The sequence below is a fragment of the Ursus arctos genome, unplaced genomic scaffold (genome assembly GCF_023065955.2).
Source record: "Ursus arctos isolate Adak ecotype North America unplaced genomic scaffold, UrsArc2.0 scaffold_2, whole genome shotgun sequence".
Lineage (NCBI taxonomy): Eukaryota > Metazoa > Chordata > Mammalia > Carnivora > Ursidae > Ursus > Ursus arctos.
The window spans coordinates 24,927,981-24,940,680 of record NW_026622874.1 but is presented as its reverse complement, the minus strand read 5'-3'; the positions used below and the strand labels follow the sequence as shown (position 1 = coordinate 24,940,680).

Here is a 12,700-nt window from a genome sequence, read left to right as displayed (position 1 = left end):
TACCTTGGAGTTTTATTGATTGATTGATTGATTGTCTTATTCAAGACTAGGAATTTAGGCCAGAAGAATAAGGAGTTGAGACCCACTGTGAAGGGACTGTAGTTTATAATTACCCCCAGGAAACTCAGGAAGAACTCAGGGTCTATACTACAGTCTGAACTTAGAAACTCAGTAAGATTCTGCCTTCACCTCAGATTGTTCTGTGTGATCCAGTCTGTCATTTCTTGTGGAACTCAGGAGAGGGTAGAGAATGTGGCCTGCAGGAAATGAAGGCCATGTGGAGGAGAGGCTCCATATTCAGAAAAGATTGGGAAACACTGGGATGAACATGTGGTATATGAGCCGTGAGATGAGGAGAGGCCAGAGGTGGGAGGAATCCAGAGAGAAAGAAGGACACACCGTTATGTGGGAAATAGAATTGAGTGTTTGTGGCTTCCTGGAGTTCTTTCCAGCTCATGCTAAACACCATGTGGTTTATTCCCTGCCCTCCAAATGTGTCTGCAGGTATTCTGGAAGGATTTGACCCCCCTCACCCATGTGGTGTGCAGGGCTGCCCAGCTGGTTATGAATGCCGGGACTGGATTGGCCCCAATGATGGGATCACCCAGTTTGATAACATCCTTTTTGCTGTGCTGACCGTCTTCCAATGCATCACCATGGAAGGGTGGACCACCGTGCTGTACAATGTGAGTAGAGCTGGCAGGGGCCTGGAGCAAGAGGGAAGAACCCTGGAATGAGCCTTCTGGCATTGTTTGGGCTGGTTAAACTCGGACAAGGGGGGGCTGTGTGTGTGTGTGTGTGTGTGTGTGTGTGTTGCGGGGGGCAGATTCAAATGTGAGAAGTCGTAGCACTTCATATCCTCCTATCATCTGGCCTCTTGCTGAGTGGAGGCTCACAGCTTTTTTAGCAGAGTTAGGAAATTGGATCCCATTGGATGGGTGAACAAAGCTCATTAAATGAGATCAACTTCGTAGTGATAAGAGTATGTCTTATGGCAGGTTCAACACGGTGGTGGGGTTCAGTAAGGAGTATTAAAAGGAAGAGATTCCTTGGTTGCTGGCTTCAAAGAGCTTACCATTGGGTTGGGAAGATATTACGGTTATTCTCAACTGTGGCTGCAGATTAGAATCAGCTAGTAGCTTTAAAAATTTACACCTCCTGGGCTCCACTCCAGACAAATTAAGTAGGAATAGCTAAAGGTAAAGGCCTGTCATTGATTTTTTTAAAGCTTCCTAGCTGATTCTAATACGCAGCTACTGTCAAGAACCCCACTGCATTACATGCACAAAAGAAACATGCTTAATTGTAGGACTCACTAGGGATGCTTGTTAAAATTCGGGTTCACAGGCCCCTTCTGTGCAGGTTTTGATTTTGTGTAGCTTTGAATAGTTCGTGGGCTATATACTTTTTACAAGTGCTTCCGGTGGTTCATATGATCAGGCACATTTGGAAGGTTTTGAGTTGGTGCACGAGCCAAGGCTGTCTGGCTGCCTGTCAGGGATGTTAGGGGATTCCGCTATGGCGACACAAGTTAGACAGGCTGACCACTGAAGGATCTTCTGCCTCCCAGAGTCTGATTTTAACAAGCTGCGGAAAGGCATCGGCAGAGTCCAAGTTCTAAAATGACAGGGGTCGGGGAGGTGTGTGCTTTGATGCAGAGGGAACCTGAGTGGGCAAAGCAGTTTGTGTAGGTTGCCTTTGTGTAGGTGCTTAGAAAGGTCTGCACTCTCCTGTGAGTCTAAACAGCCCACCCTGAAGCAGATACTTTGGAATGATTGTGCCTCTTATCTTTGCTTTCACAGACTGCCTTTACCCTAAGGTGCCCTCTGTTTCCTTTAAATCTGGTTCTATCTGTAGAAAACTTAATGCGTGGGGCATGGGGTAGCTTACACAAAGCACTCTCCAGAAGGAGCTCTGGATATAATCGACACTGGAGGGAAAGGAAATGCTGTGTCTCAGGAGAGACTCAACCAGACTGTAATGCCCGAAGAGCCAGGATTTGTGTAAGGCTGGCACAATTACTGGTGTTCAGTAATTGTCCATTACTAATCTGGATCCATTTCCCTACGGGTGAGCGAGTCAGGCTTGAGCTTTGTGGAAAAGAGCCACAGGCTCCTGTGCTAAATCTCTAAAGGGCAATGAAGAAATCCCAAGGACCAGTTTACGCGCAGCAAGCCCAAGGGTTACTTGTGACCTAGAAACACCTTGAGGACATTCTGAGATTCTCACCGGTTGTGGGGGGATAGCAGGAAGGAGGGGAGGGAGGCAAGATTGATGAGTGTAGTTGCTCCTTATTTGAAATGTCTTGAGGCCGTGTCACTCACATTAGCCAGGCGTCTCTGGAAATTATAGCACTGGTCCCCCAGTGGCTGGTGTCATTTGTGGGGCCTGGGAGTGATGTATTGCAATTTTATGTGTAGACTCACCTAAGTGATGTGATAAATGCATTGAAAGCCTGAAAGGAGAAGTGTTGCATTTGAACATACAGACGTGATCTGTTGGTCCTCCTGAGCCAGGGCTCTGATGGTGCTGAGACAAGTAGGAACGCAGCTGAAAAATCACCCAGCATTTGCATTAGTTTCTGTGTTCGTTCATTCATTCAACAAATATTAAGTGAGCATCTGCTATAGGCCACACACTCAGCTAGGTACTAGGGAAACATGGAGGGAAAAAGGCGCTTGCGCTCACAGTGCTCTTTTTAAATTTCTATTTCTCTCCAGTTATCTATCTGACCTAGGTATAGAGCTCACACAGAGACAGTGATCTTGCCCTCTTCTCTACTTTTGCTCCAGTGAGGAAGCAGGGAGGAGAAGAGGTCAAGCTGCTGATCCTCTGAAACCTTTCATTGCATGGGCCCCCAAGGCCACAAACTCATACTCTCTCTGACTTGTAGTCTGTTGCTATCGAACTTCAGTTTACTGAAGGCCTCCTGCTACTGTCATGGCTGAATCTAGGGTTGAGGGAATTAGTTGAGCTGTAGGGCTGGTTTCTAAAATGTAGCTGGCTGCTCATGGGAAAGAATGAACTTCTGTCTGCTTTGAAATGATGTCACTTTCCACAACATTGGATCTAGGGGCAGGGAGCCAGGAATCCACAGGTAGAGGTGATAGTTATAGGTGGATAACTACACCTTGATATAGGAGAAGTTGGATGAAAAAGATGCTCATTTTCCAGCCGGTGGAACAAGGACAAAGTGTGGCTCCCTAGGAAGAAAGAGCCAGCCAGGGCTGGGCTTCAGCTGTGCAGGGAACTGGGGCGTGAAGCATGACCCAGGCAGACTCTGTTACAGAAGCTGGATGCACGTCCTGGAGTTAGGGTTGTCTGTTTCTGGAAGAGCAGGTTCAGACAGGCCGATTCTTTATACTGCTGGGGATAAGGCTTGCAATATATGGTGGGGTTACATCATAAATGCTTTCAATTACCCAACTTCAGCCATTCAGCTTTGGAAAGGAAGAGGGGGTCAGGGAGAGAGGAAAATAATGTATACAGTACAGGCTAATTCATGTATCATTCCTTTCACTGTTGCTATACCCATTGAAAGTGTGAGATGAGAGATGCCTAAGAAAGGTAATGGCTGAGAAATTGAGGATTCTTATAGCCAATTCAACAATTCCTGAGTATTTTTCTTCTTTTTCTTTTAAGTCAGGACTTGGTAATGACAAAATTTTACATATATATTAGAACTGGTTGCACACCATGCAATTAACCATTAATAACTAATACATTCAGTATCATAAATTCAAGTACACATATGTGGATGTTTCTGCATATAGAAAATCTCTCACTCTGCCATTATCACCACCGTCCCAATAAGATGCAAATATAACTGTCGGTTTCCCTTCCTACCGAGTCTCCTGGGAAGGCTCAATCCACCCAGCTGCTGTATTTCCTCACCCTGGCCACAAGGGATGGGAGAGCTCCCATTTCTCAGTCCAGTGCGTTTTCTGTTTGCTGGTGGCAACAAGTATGTAGGATATACTGGCGCCAGTTGTGCTCGAACCGGGAGGAGAACCTTCAGGTTTACACAGTACACAGAAGCTCTCTCAAGCATGTGGCCTTGGTTTTAACCTTTCTCTATGCAATTTAAATGCTTCCCTCCTGTTTGCATCCCTTTTCTGCTATGCAGATGCTCCCTGAATTCCTCCTATGACTTTGTTTGCTCTGCTATGGGTTACTTTTTCCTTTTTTTAAATTTAAATTCAATTAGCCAACAAATAGTACATCATTAGTTTCAGGTGTAGAGTTCAACAATTCATCAACTGAGTGTACATGCTCTGGGTTACTTTTAACTTTATTTGCACGTGGCTTTTCTCATTAGAATGCATTATTGTAAGGGGCAGGGAGGGGGTTCTCCTTGTGGGGGCGACCTGCAGTCATGCTTGCTCAATTTAGTCTCTACCCAAATTTCAGTTCTGCTTGGTCAAACTCCAACTGTATTCTTGGCTTCCCTCCCTCTTGTGGTAGAAAGAATGCAAAGCAGTCTACAGTTCTGCTGGCTGCTTCTTCCTGTTTTGACTGTCTCTCTGAAGGTCTCCTCAACTTGCAAATCCTCCCCTATTCTTGCTAGTTTAATTCATATTATTTCTCCTACCCTGGGCAGGTGTCCCTTCAGTCCGCTACATTCTGCCTGTGATCACAGATGTTAGTTATCCTGGCTCCCGTATTAACTTCCAGCCCTGGTCACCTGGACTGCCTATGTCTCTGAGAACTGGCTCCTCCTGCTTTGGGTCTGTCGTATTTCCCTGTTATTCCGGTTTGGGGTTATCTGCTGTTCCTGTTATCAGGACTCACATGCAGCTTGCAGAGGTTCCCAGTCTCTGTCTGCAGTTACTCAAACCTTTGCTCTTAAAGTCCATCATTTTTCATCTGTATTTCTGAGGCTTGAGCCATTTCTCTTCTCCCTGGGTATTAATAAAGTCATGCGGGTGTGCAAGTTTCTCAGAGGGGTGCCCTCTCTCCTGGTACAGACACAGCTGGTTGACAAGGATGTTCTGTGCTACTGTGGAGGAAGAGATGTTTACAGACTTTACTGGCTTTTTGTGTGAGGCAGCTTGTAGTCTGGATGCTTTCTGAGTCTTCCTCACTTCTCGGTTCTTTGGTCTGTACCAGTGCCTGTGGCTCTGTTTTAAGTTGCCTTCTCTCAGATGCATATAGTCAATATTTGTTAAATAGTTGACAGTTATTCACTTTTTGCTTTAAGATTTTGCTCAAGTGTGTTATGCCCAATGTTAAAAAAATAAAATTCAACTGAGTAAATCTGAAGATCAAGTTGGCTTTTTCAGTGATTCATGAATTGGGCAGTATCCCATCTAGCAAAAGAAAGGAGCTCCCAGGAGCTGTACAAAATGGAAGGCTTTTATAGGCAGACAGGAGTGGAAAAAGGAAGTTTCTAACAAAGAGTGGATTGTTTCAGGCAAGGTCACCTTCCTCTGGGTGAAAGGCAGGGCTCTTTCAGGAAGATTACTTCACTAATGCTGATCAGGTAATTCCCGATGTACTGGTTAAAGGTTACCTTCCTGGGAGACGCTGAAACTACAATTAGATGTTAAGTCTTGTTTCCTGATGTGGGGTCAGCACAAGTGACTCTATTTGAGGCCTGTTGTTTCTTTCTTTCTTTTCTTCTTCTTCTTTTTTTTTTTTAAAAAAACAATTTCCCCTTTTTTATCAGAATCTCAGCTTAACCGAAAGATGTGATCAAAATTTAAGGCATTAGTGCCTCTTGCAGCTACTGCTCTGAAGTTCTTACAGCTTTTATTGATCCTCTGTGTGATACTCACAGGTCATGATAGGGTGTTTTTTTGTTTGTTCATTTGTTTGTTTCTGAATCTCTAGTATTCACAGGTCAAAACTTCAAGCCCACAATTTTTTAGTCAGTCATTTTCTTCACTTCTTTTCTGGCATTCGAGTCTTAGGGAGATTATTTGGTTGGTGATTAGTGGCTGTGAACATGCATTTAAAGCTTTTGAGAGAATATAGTGTGCCAGGGAGACTACTACTATTATTATTAGAAGTAGGATAATTCCCAGTATCTAGAGTATATTTCAGAGCCATGGTCCCCAAGACCCAAACCAATAAAAATCCAATAAATCAAAGACCCTGTTTTTGGAGTCACTTTCTTAAGCCAATTCGGTGACCTTATGTAGCTGAGTTTCAACTTTCCTGGAAGTGTTAATTCAGGTACAGCAGGTGGTGCTGGCTACTTGCTCAGCTAAGACAATTGAGGCCTGTCCTATTATCAAGAAGAACTTTGGCCAGAGAGTCTAAAGACCTTTGTTGGGTAGCTATTGTTTTACCATAAGATTCTGCAATGCTTTCAAGAGTTAAGGAGAGTTTCTGGATCAGAGCCTCATTTGTATTCACTCCTGACCAGGGAAGTAGAAAACTGACAAAGGAAGCAAATCCTGAATCATGAAACACTTCCTGGTAGATCTTTTCTAACTCAATGTTGTATATTCAGGGGAATTGACCAATGAAGTAGCACAATCTATTTGTGAAAAGGTAGGGGTGCAGTTAGCTTAAGAGGTGTTCCTCAGTTATATGCCAGCCATTTGGAGATTCATAGGCCCAAGAATGATAACCGCTATAGATAAAGACAAATTCTGTTGGGGCACAAATCACCCCCACTAAGGAGGCACTGTTAATGGACAGATCAGAGTTTTTTATGACAAATCTAGCAGTCTGAAAGGTCTTAGCAATGGCCTGGGAGATACAGATGATGGCATTATCTTTCCAGACCAATGCCAGAGCAAAGGAAAGAAAGAAAAGAAGAATTTTATGCTTAATTAAAATATGAAGCCTTGATCCAGCATCTTGGGTGGAAGCAGTCTACTTCAATATCAGCTACTTTTCTTCCTCGTCAATTTGATTTTGAGGTCTCCAGCTGGTGTATGGGACCCTATGTTGAGTGGAGCCTTCTTTAGTTGTGAAATATATACCTAAAATTCAAATCTCTGAAGTTTGGGTGGTGAGGAGGACCTGATATAATGCCTTCCAAGAACATGCAAGGGCAGTCTCTGTTCTTAGTGATTCTGAATCAAAAAGGAACTAATTGGAAACATTAGTTTGGAGAGCTGTAGCCAGATATTTGAGGAAACTGGAACAATTCAGGATCCAGTCCAGTTTATAGGTATAGAACAAAGCCTCAAAGACAATTAACAGGACTAGAAATTAATACCTACAAAGGTGCAAACATAATTTTTCTCTCTACAATCAGTCTCATTCTTTTAACCAAGATAATCATAATAATACTCACTTATTTGCATTAAACATGGCCTGATTATTTACATAAATGCAGCAAAAATAGTGATTGACTACGTAAGTTCTTTTTAAAGACGGCTTTGCTGGAACTTTTCTTAGGGAATCCCAGGCGGAACTCTTAAAATTCTTTGAGGCCAGGAAGCTAAGGCAAGGGCTTGCCGTAGATTTTGCCTGTAATACCTATAATCTGGCTGAATTCCTCTCTTCTCAAGGTCCCTCAAAATATCTTGATGTTTCTGGGTCTACTAGGCAGTGACCTTCCTTCCTTACTTGGTAAGGCTGCCAGGAACCTTATAAAGATATCAGGATAATCTTTCCAAGTAGTTACTTAAACTTCTGGTCATACCTGAGTCTATACACATCTTTCTCAAATATGATATTCCAGTCAAAGCTTTGGTAATACTGCCAATGTTTCCATTGTGCTCTATTACAGGGAGAATGGATTCTTGTTAAGCTTTTGCACATAACTAATTCTATCGCCATGGAAAGAATACTAAAGAGTTTCTGATTTCTGGAAGAATTTGGTAGGGAGAAAAAGTAAATGTTTCATCTTTGTTTACAAAGATGTACTTTACCAAACTGCTATAAGTCATGGATAGCTTAAGAAAAGGTTTCTTATATCTAGAAAAACAAAACATTAAAGAACCAGCAATGTTTCAAACAAAAAGTCATAAAGCATTGTAATTATCCCCCTTGGTTTATTCAGTCCCATGTAGTTAATACTTGTTCTGCTTGAATCCAGTTTTTTCATTAGTCTTGGAAAGTCTTACCCAGTTCAGTTTTATTATCTTAAAGTTTTCAGAACCTTTGCTTGCCAAAGTCCTTCCTATGAATCTCCTTGAAGATGAAACACTTTGTGGAACATTTTTGCAAAAGCATCTGAGTAAAACAATAATTGCCTGTAAATGACAAAAGACTTAAGCAGTGCTCATTGTTAAAGATCTGATAAGAGTTTGTCATAATGGAATTGACAAAGAAATTTGGTTATTTCTGTGACACATAGCATTATAAAATTATGACTGATAGCATTATATATCAGGACGTATCAGATTTCTAGGAATTTCATTCAATTTCTAGAACATTAATAAGATTTTCCTATACAAATACAACATAAAGACTTAGTATTACTTTTTTTTTTTTTTAAAGATTTTATTTATTTATTTGACAAAGGGAGAGAGCACAAGCAGGGGGAACGGGAGAGGGAGAAGCAGGCTTCCCACTCAGCAGGGAGCCTAATGTGGGGGCTCAATCCCAGGACCCTGGGATCACAATCTGAGCCGAAGGCAGACACTTAACCGACTGAGTCACCCAGGCACCCCAAGACTTAGTATTACTTCTTATTTGACAATGCCCTATGTAATTTAACATATCCAATAAGCCTAATTAGTGTAACATCTCACTTTTCATAAGGAAAGAAATCAGTCTTTTGAGATGTTCCAGGGACCCTCTGAAAAATCTCAAAAATAGTTCTCAGGCAAAAAGGCTTTATTTAGGGTTTAATTTGGGAAGTTTGTAAAAAATATCAAAGGTTTTAAAAGAGTCAAGTTAGATTATAAGTCATTGTGAAACAATACTTAGTTATATATTTAACAATAGTGACAATTAGAGACTTCATAGGCAAATACAGAAAGTTTAAAAAAAGAACTTAGCTTTTTAAATAGAGAACACTCAATTTTCTTTAAGTAATCAATGACCTGACATGTTATAAAGATAACATGAAGCATGGCAAATTGTTTTGGTAAGACACAAAATCTTTGCTGTTCAGGCAGATTACTTAAAAAGTAAAGAAAACTTTTCACAGTGTTTTATCAAGAGCAGACCAATAGTCCAATAAAACTTTGTTCTTTTAACAGAGAGAAAACCAAATTCTAATTTCGCACCAGCTTACTTTTGATATTAAAACACATTCACTTAATTAAATTCATTCCAATCTTAGCAAGTCCTGACCATGCATAAAATTCCTTTCCAAAGATTCCTATTCTACAAACCTTAGTGACTTTAATTACATATGTTAGAATTTTTAACCCTCAAAAATCTTACCTTTTAGTAAGAATAAACAATTATGAGCTGTCTCCTACACTAGCATTCTGTGGTTTGGCAGACTTTTTATAATTTCTAGAAACACACACTTTCTCATAGTAAATTTTTCAGCATAGCACAAAACTAACAGACCCAAATATCTTTAGTTCCTCTGTAAAAGGAAGCCAAAGTGAATAAACTTATATTCAGTAATTAATGTTTCAGTATTTTATCTTATTTGTAATGATCCAGATATATACTGAGTATCCATCATTTAATTTAACTTGGCAAAACCTTAAGGTTTCAGGTTACCCAAAAGATTTGGAGAAACTATTAAGAACATCTTAAGACTTTTTACCCCACTTACATCTATTTAATTCACTTGTTCTCAGCAATCATGTTTAGAGCACTTAGAAAATTTCATCCTACTGATGAAGTCGTAGAATATAGGTGAGGTTCAGTGAGGTGGAGTCCGGAGCCGACGACCAAGAAAGAATTCTTGAGGTGTCTTTGGTGCAAAATTGGTGGTTTATTAAAGCATGGGGACAGGATCCGTGGGCAGAAAGCTGCTGCCCTGGGTTGTGAGAGGTGGCTGATTATATACCATGGGGTTGGGGGAGGTGAGGAGAAAGGGAGGCTGAGAAAGCACTTTCATATGTCAAAGAAGACTCGCAGGACACTGGAGGCCCCACCATCGTCAAGCCAAGGCTGTCCACACTATCACTGTGCCCTTATCAATGAGCTGCAGATACCTTCATATGTCAAAGAAGACTCACAGGATATTGGAGGCCCCGCTATTGTCAAGCCAAGGCTGTTTACACTATCACTGTGTCCCTATCAATGAGCTGCAGGTCCTTTCCTTAGTTTTAGGGCAGCCAGGAGTGCCTAGGAATGTTGCATACATGGGGGGGGGGGCGGTTTGCAGGGTGTCAGCTTCTGCTTTGTCTTCAGCCAGCCTTCTATTCCTTCATCAATACGAAGTTATTTTTTTCTTGTGACGAGCTTTGTAACAGAGACAGTATGAATATGTTTGACTAGTTAACCCAGGTAGAATAAAAGTTGTATGTCGGCATTATTTTTAATTTTGATAACTTTTTAAAGATAATGTCTATTTTAATTAAACTAATAAACTAATGTTTGATTACTAAAGATTATCTGAGATCATGGGAACCTGAAAGGCATTTGGGTTAGTTTTCATTATAATTCTAAGAATTTTATGAATACATGATTCATAAAGCACTTAATTATCTTTAGGCCAATTAAATAGAGTTCTTTTACAAATTGATTTTGGTAATACCAAGTCAAACACCAATATCCAGAGATAGAACATTATCATACATGTGCAACACATATATGTAGATACACATAGACACAAAAAAACCTTATGCCTTCCATTTAAAGATATTAGCCATGGGGGCGCCTGGGCGGCACAGGGGTTGAGCGTCTGCCTTCGGCTCAGGGTGTGATCCTGGCGTTCTGGGATCGAGCCCCACATCAGGCTCCTCTGCTATGAGCCTGCTTCTTCCTCTCCCACTCCCCCTGCTTGTGTTCCCTCTCTCGCTGGCTGTCTCTATCTCTGTCGAATAAATAAATAAAATCTTTAAAAATAAATAAATAAAATAAAAATATTAGCCATGAATCAAGTAGTTATAAAAGAGGTTGGATCCAAAATACCTTTCTGGCAGGTGGAATAATTTAAGATTACTTGCTCAGGTGGCTAATGCTTTTTATTAATATTTGTGGAGAACACACTTAAGATTTTTATTTGGCTAAATTTTAAAATAACCTTTCCCCTTTCTGTTCTTTTTTTGGTAAGAATTTCCTCCCTGAAGTTTGCATTTCAAAGAGATGGCCTAGATAAGAGTTCTTGAAGAAGACCAGGTAGGAAGGACATTTGCACCTCAAAGGTATAGGGAAGGAATGCACCAAGGACTTTTGTTCCCTGAGGCCAGAATTTTTATAATATCTACAAGCCTTTTGAGATGAATAGATGCGATTAGTTGCTTATGAAAGGACTGACACACCCACTCGCCTATGTTGGAATGTTTTTCTTTCCCTCTACATACAATTAGTTTAGGGGAGAGGGCCTAAAAAATACTGCTATTAGGCAGGCTCTGAGTATCAGCTTCTAATTTTGCAAAATTTCTGATCATAGGGTTATTAATTCCTTTCAAATATCTAATCGGGTTTCAGCAAACAGTAAATACGTCTGGCAGTATTAAAAAACCTCATGGACCTAAGGGGTGTCCTCAAAGAGGGTGCAAAAGATGTTATCTTCACAAGATTTAGAGCTACTCCCAAAGATAGCCAAAGGAAGGAACTGATAACCTGCATGTCCGCAGCAGGAAGAAAGCCAAACCACGTTCTTAGGACGTAGAGCAAGACAAGAAGGCAGTCATCCTTGAAAGAGAAAGGATCAATAACCAATAAGTCTGGATTTGGAAAGGAAGAGACAGTGAAATTTTATCCTCAACTGGGCCCTACAGACAGAGATCTGAGAAAACTAACTCTGGTAAGAATTTTACACTGAGCCTGGCTTTTGCCAGTTTTCCTAGGATCCCCTCTGTTGGCTCCAATACCTAGCACAATTTGACAAGAATTTTCATTAATTTTAATTTAGGTTCTCTTAGCTATTTAAGAGAATAGCATAACAGTTTACCAGAAAATTCCTCAGAGTCCCGTCAGCCTTGGGAGGGACCCATTTGGGGCCCTCCTTCAAGAGTACATGAGGAAATCTAGAAGACCACTAACTTGCAGACTTGTGTTTATGGTCTTGTAGCCTCTTCAGAGTGGAAAGGCAATTCAGATAGAGGATTATTAGACTGAATACTCAGGTAAAAGGAGGATAGAGGGGTACGGGTCTTATTTTGGATACCTCCCGTGTCTTTAATTTTTCATTAGCCTTTGAAACGAATTTTTTAATGAAGCAATTTTAGAATCCTGAAGCCTTTGGAATCATTTGCATAGCAATTAAAATAGGTTTACAGTCTGTTTAATTCAGGAACCCTTACTTTTAAGAGCACTCCTTAAATGAACAATCTTGTTTCTAATTGGAGTGTTCCCCATAATGGCCATTGTAATTCTAGGTGGTCTTTAGTAAGATTTTGCCATTTTTGTAGCTATTTATATTCTGGAACCATAGTTCTTAGATATAAGCAAGTGTGCTGAAAAATGGCATACTCAACTCTTTGGAATTCAAGGATACCATTTTTATTATTTATTTATTTGTTTATTTTGAAGCTAAGCCTTCGGGCCTCCTGGAGCCAAACTAATACCTAAAAGGATGTACTATTGGGTTGGGGATTGTGTTGTGTTTCACAGTGTACTTCATTGCACGAAATTTTCTAGAGATTGGCAGGTTACCTTGTGTCTTTCTAACCTGTCCCATGATGAGCTTATCCTAATAGGAGTTGCTGGGTTATGT

At 40.8% G+C, this 12,700-nt stretch overlaps 1 protein-coding gene across 1 annotated transcript in view; it reads left to right on the top strand.

The window, feature by feature from the left end:
* The window catches only part of CACNA1E (calcium voltage-gated channel subunit alpha1 E), a 310,736-nt gene that overhangs the window by 93,308 nt on the left and 204,728 nt on the right, over positions 1–12,700 (top strand). The window contains exon 6 of the mRNA XM_057315519.1: positions 505–686. Coding sequence (XP_057171502.1) covers positions 505–686 — 182 coding nt within the window. The remainder of the gene's footprint in view (positions 1–504; positions 687–12,700) is intronic.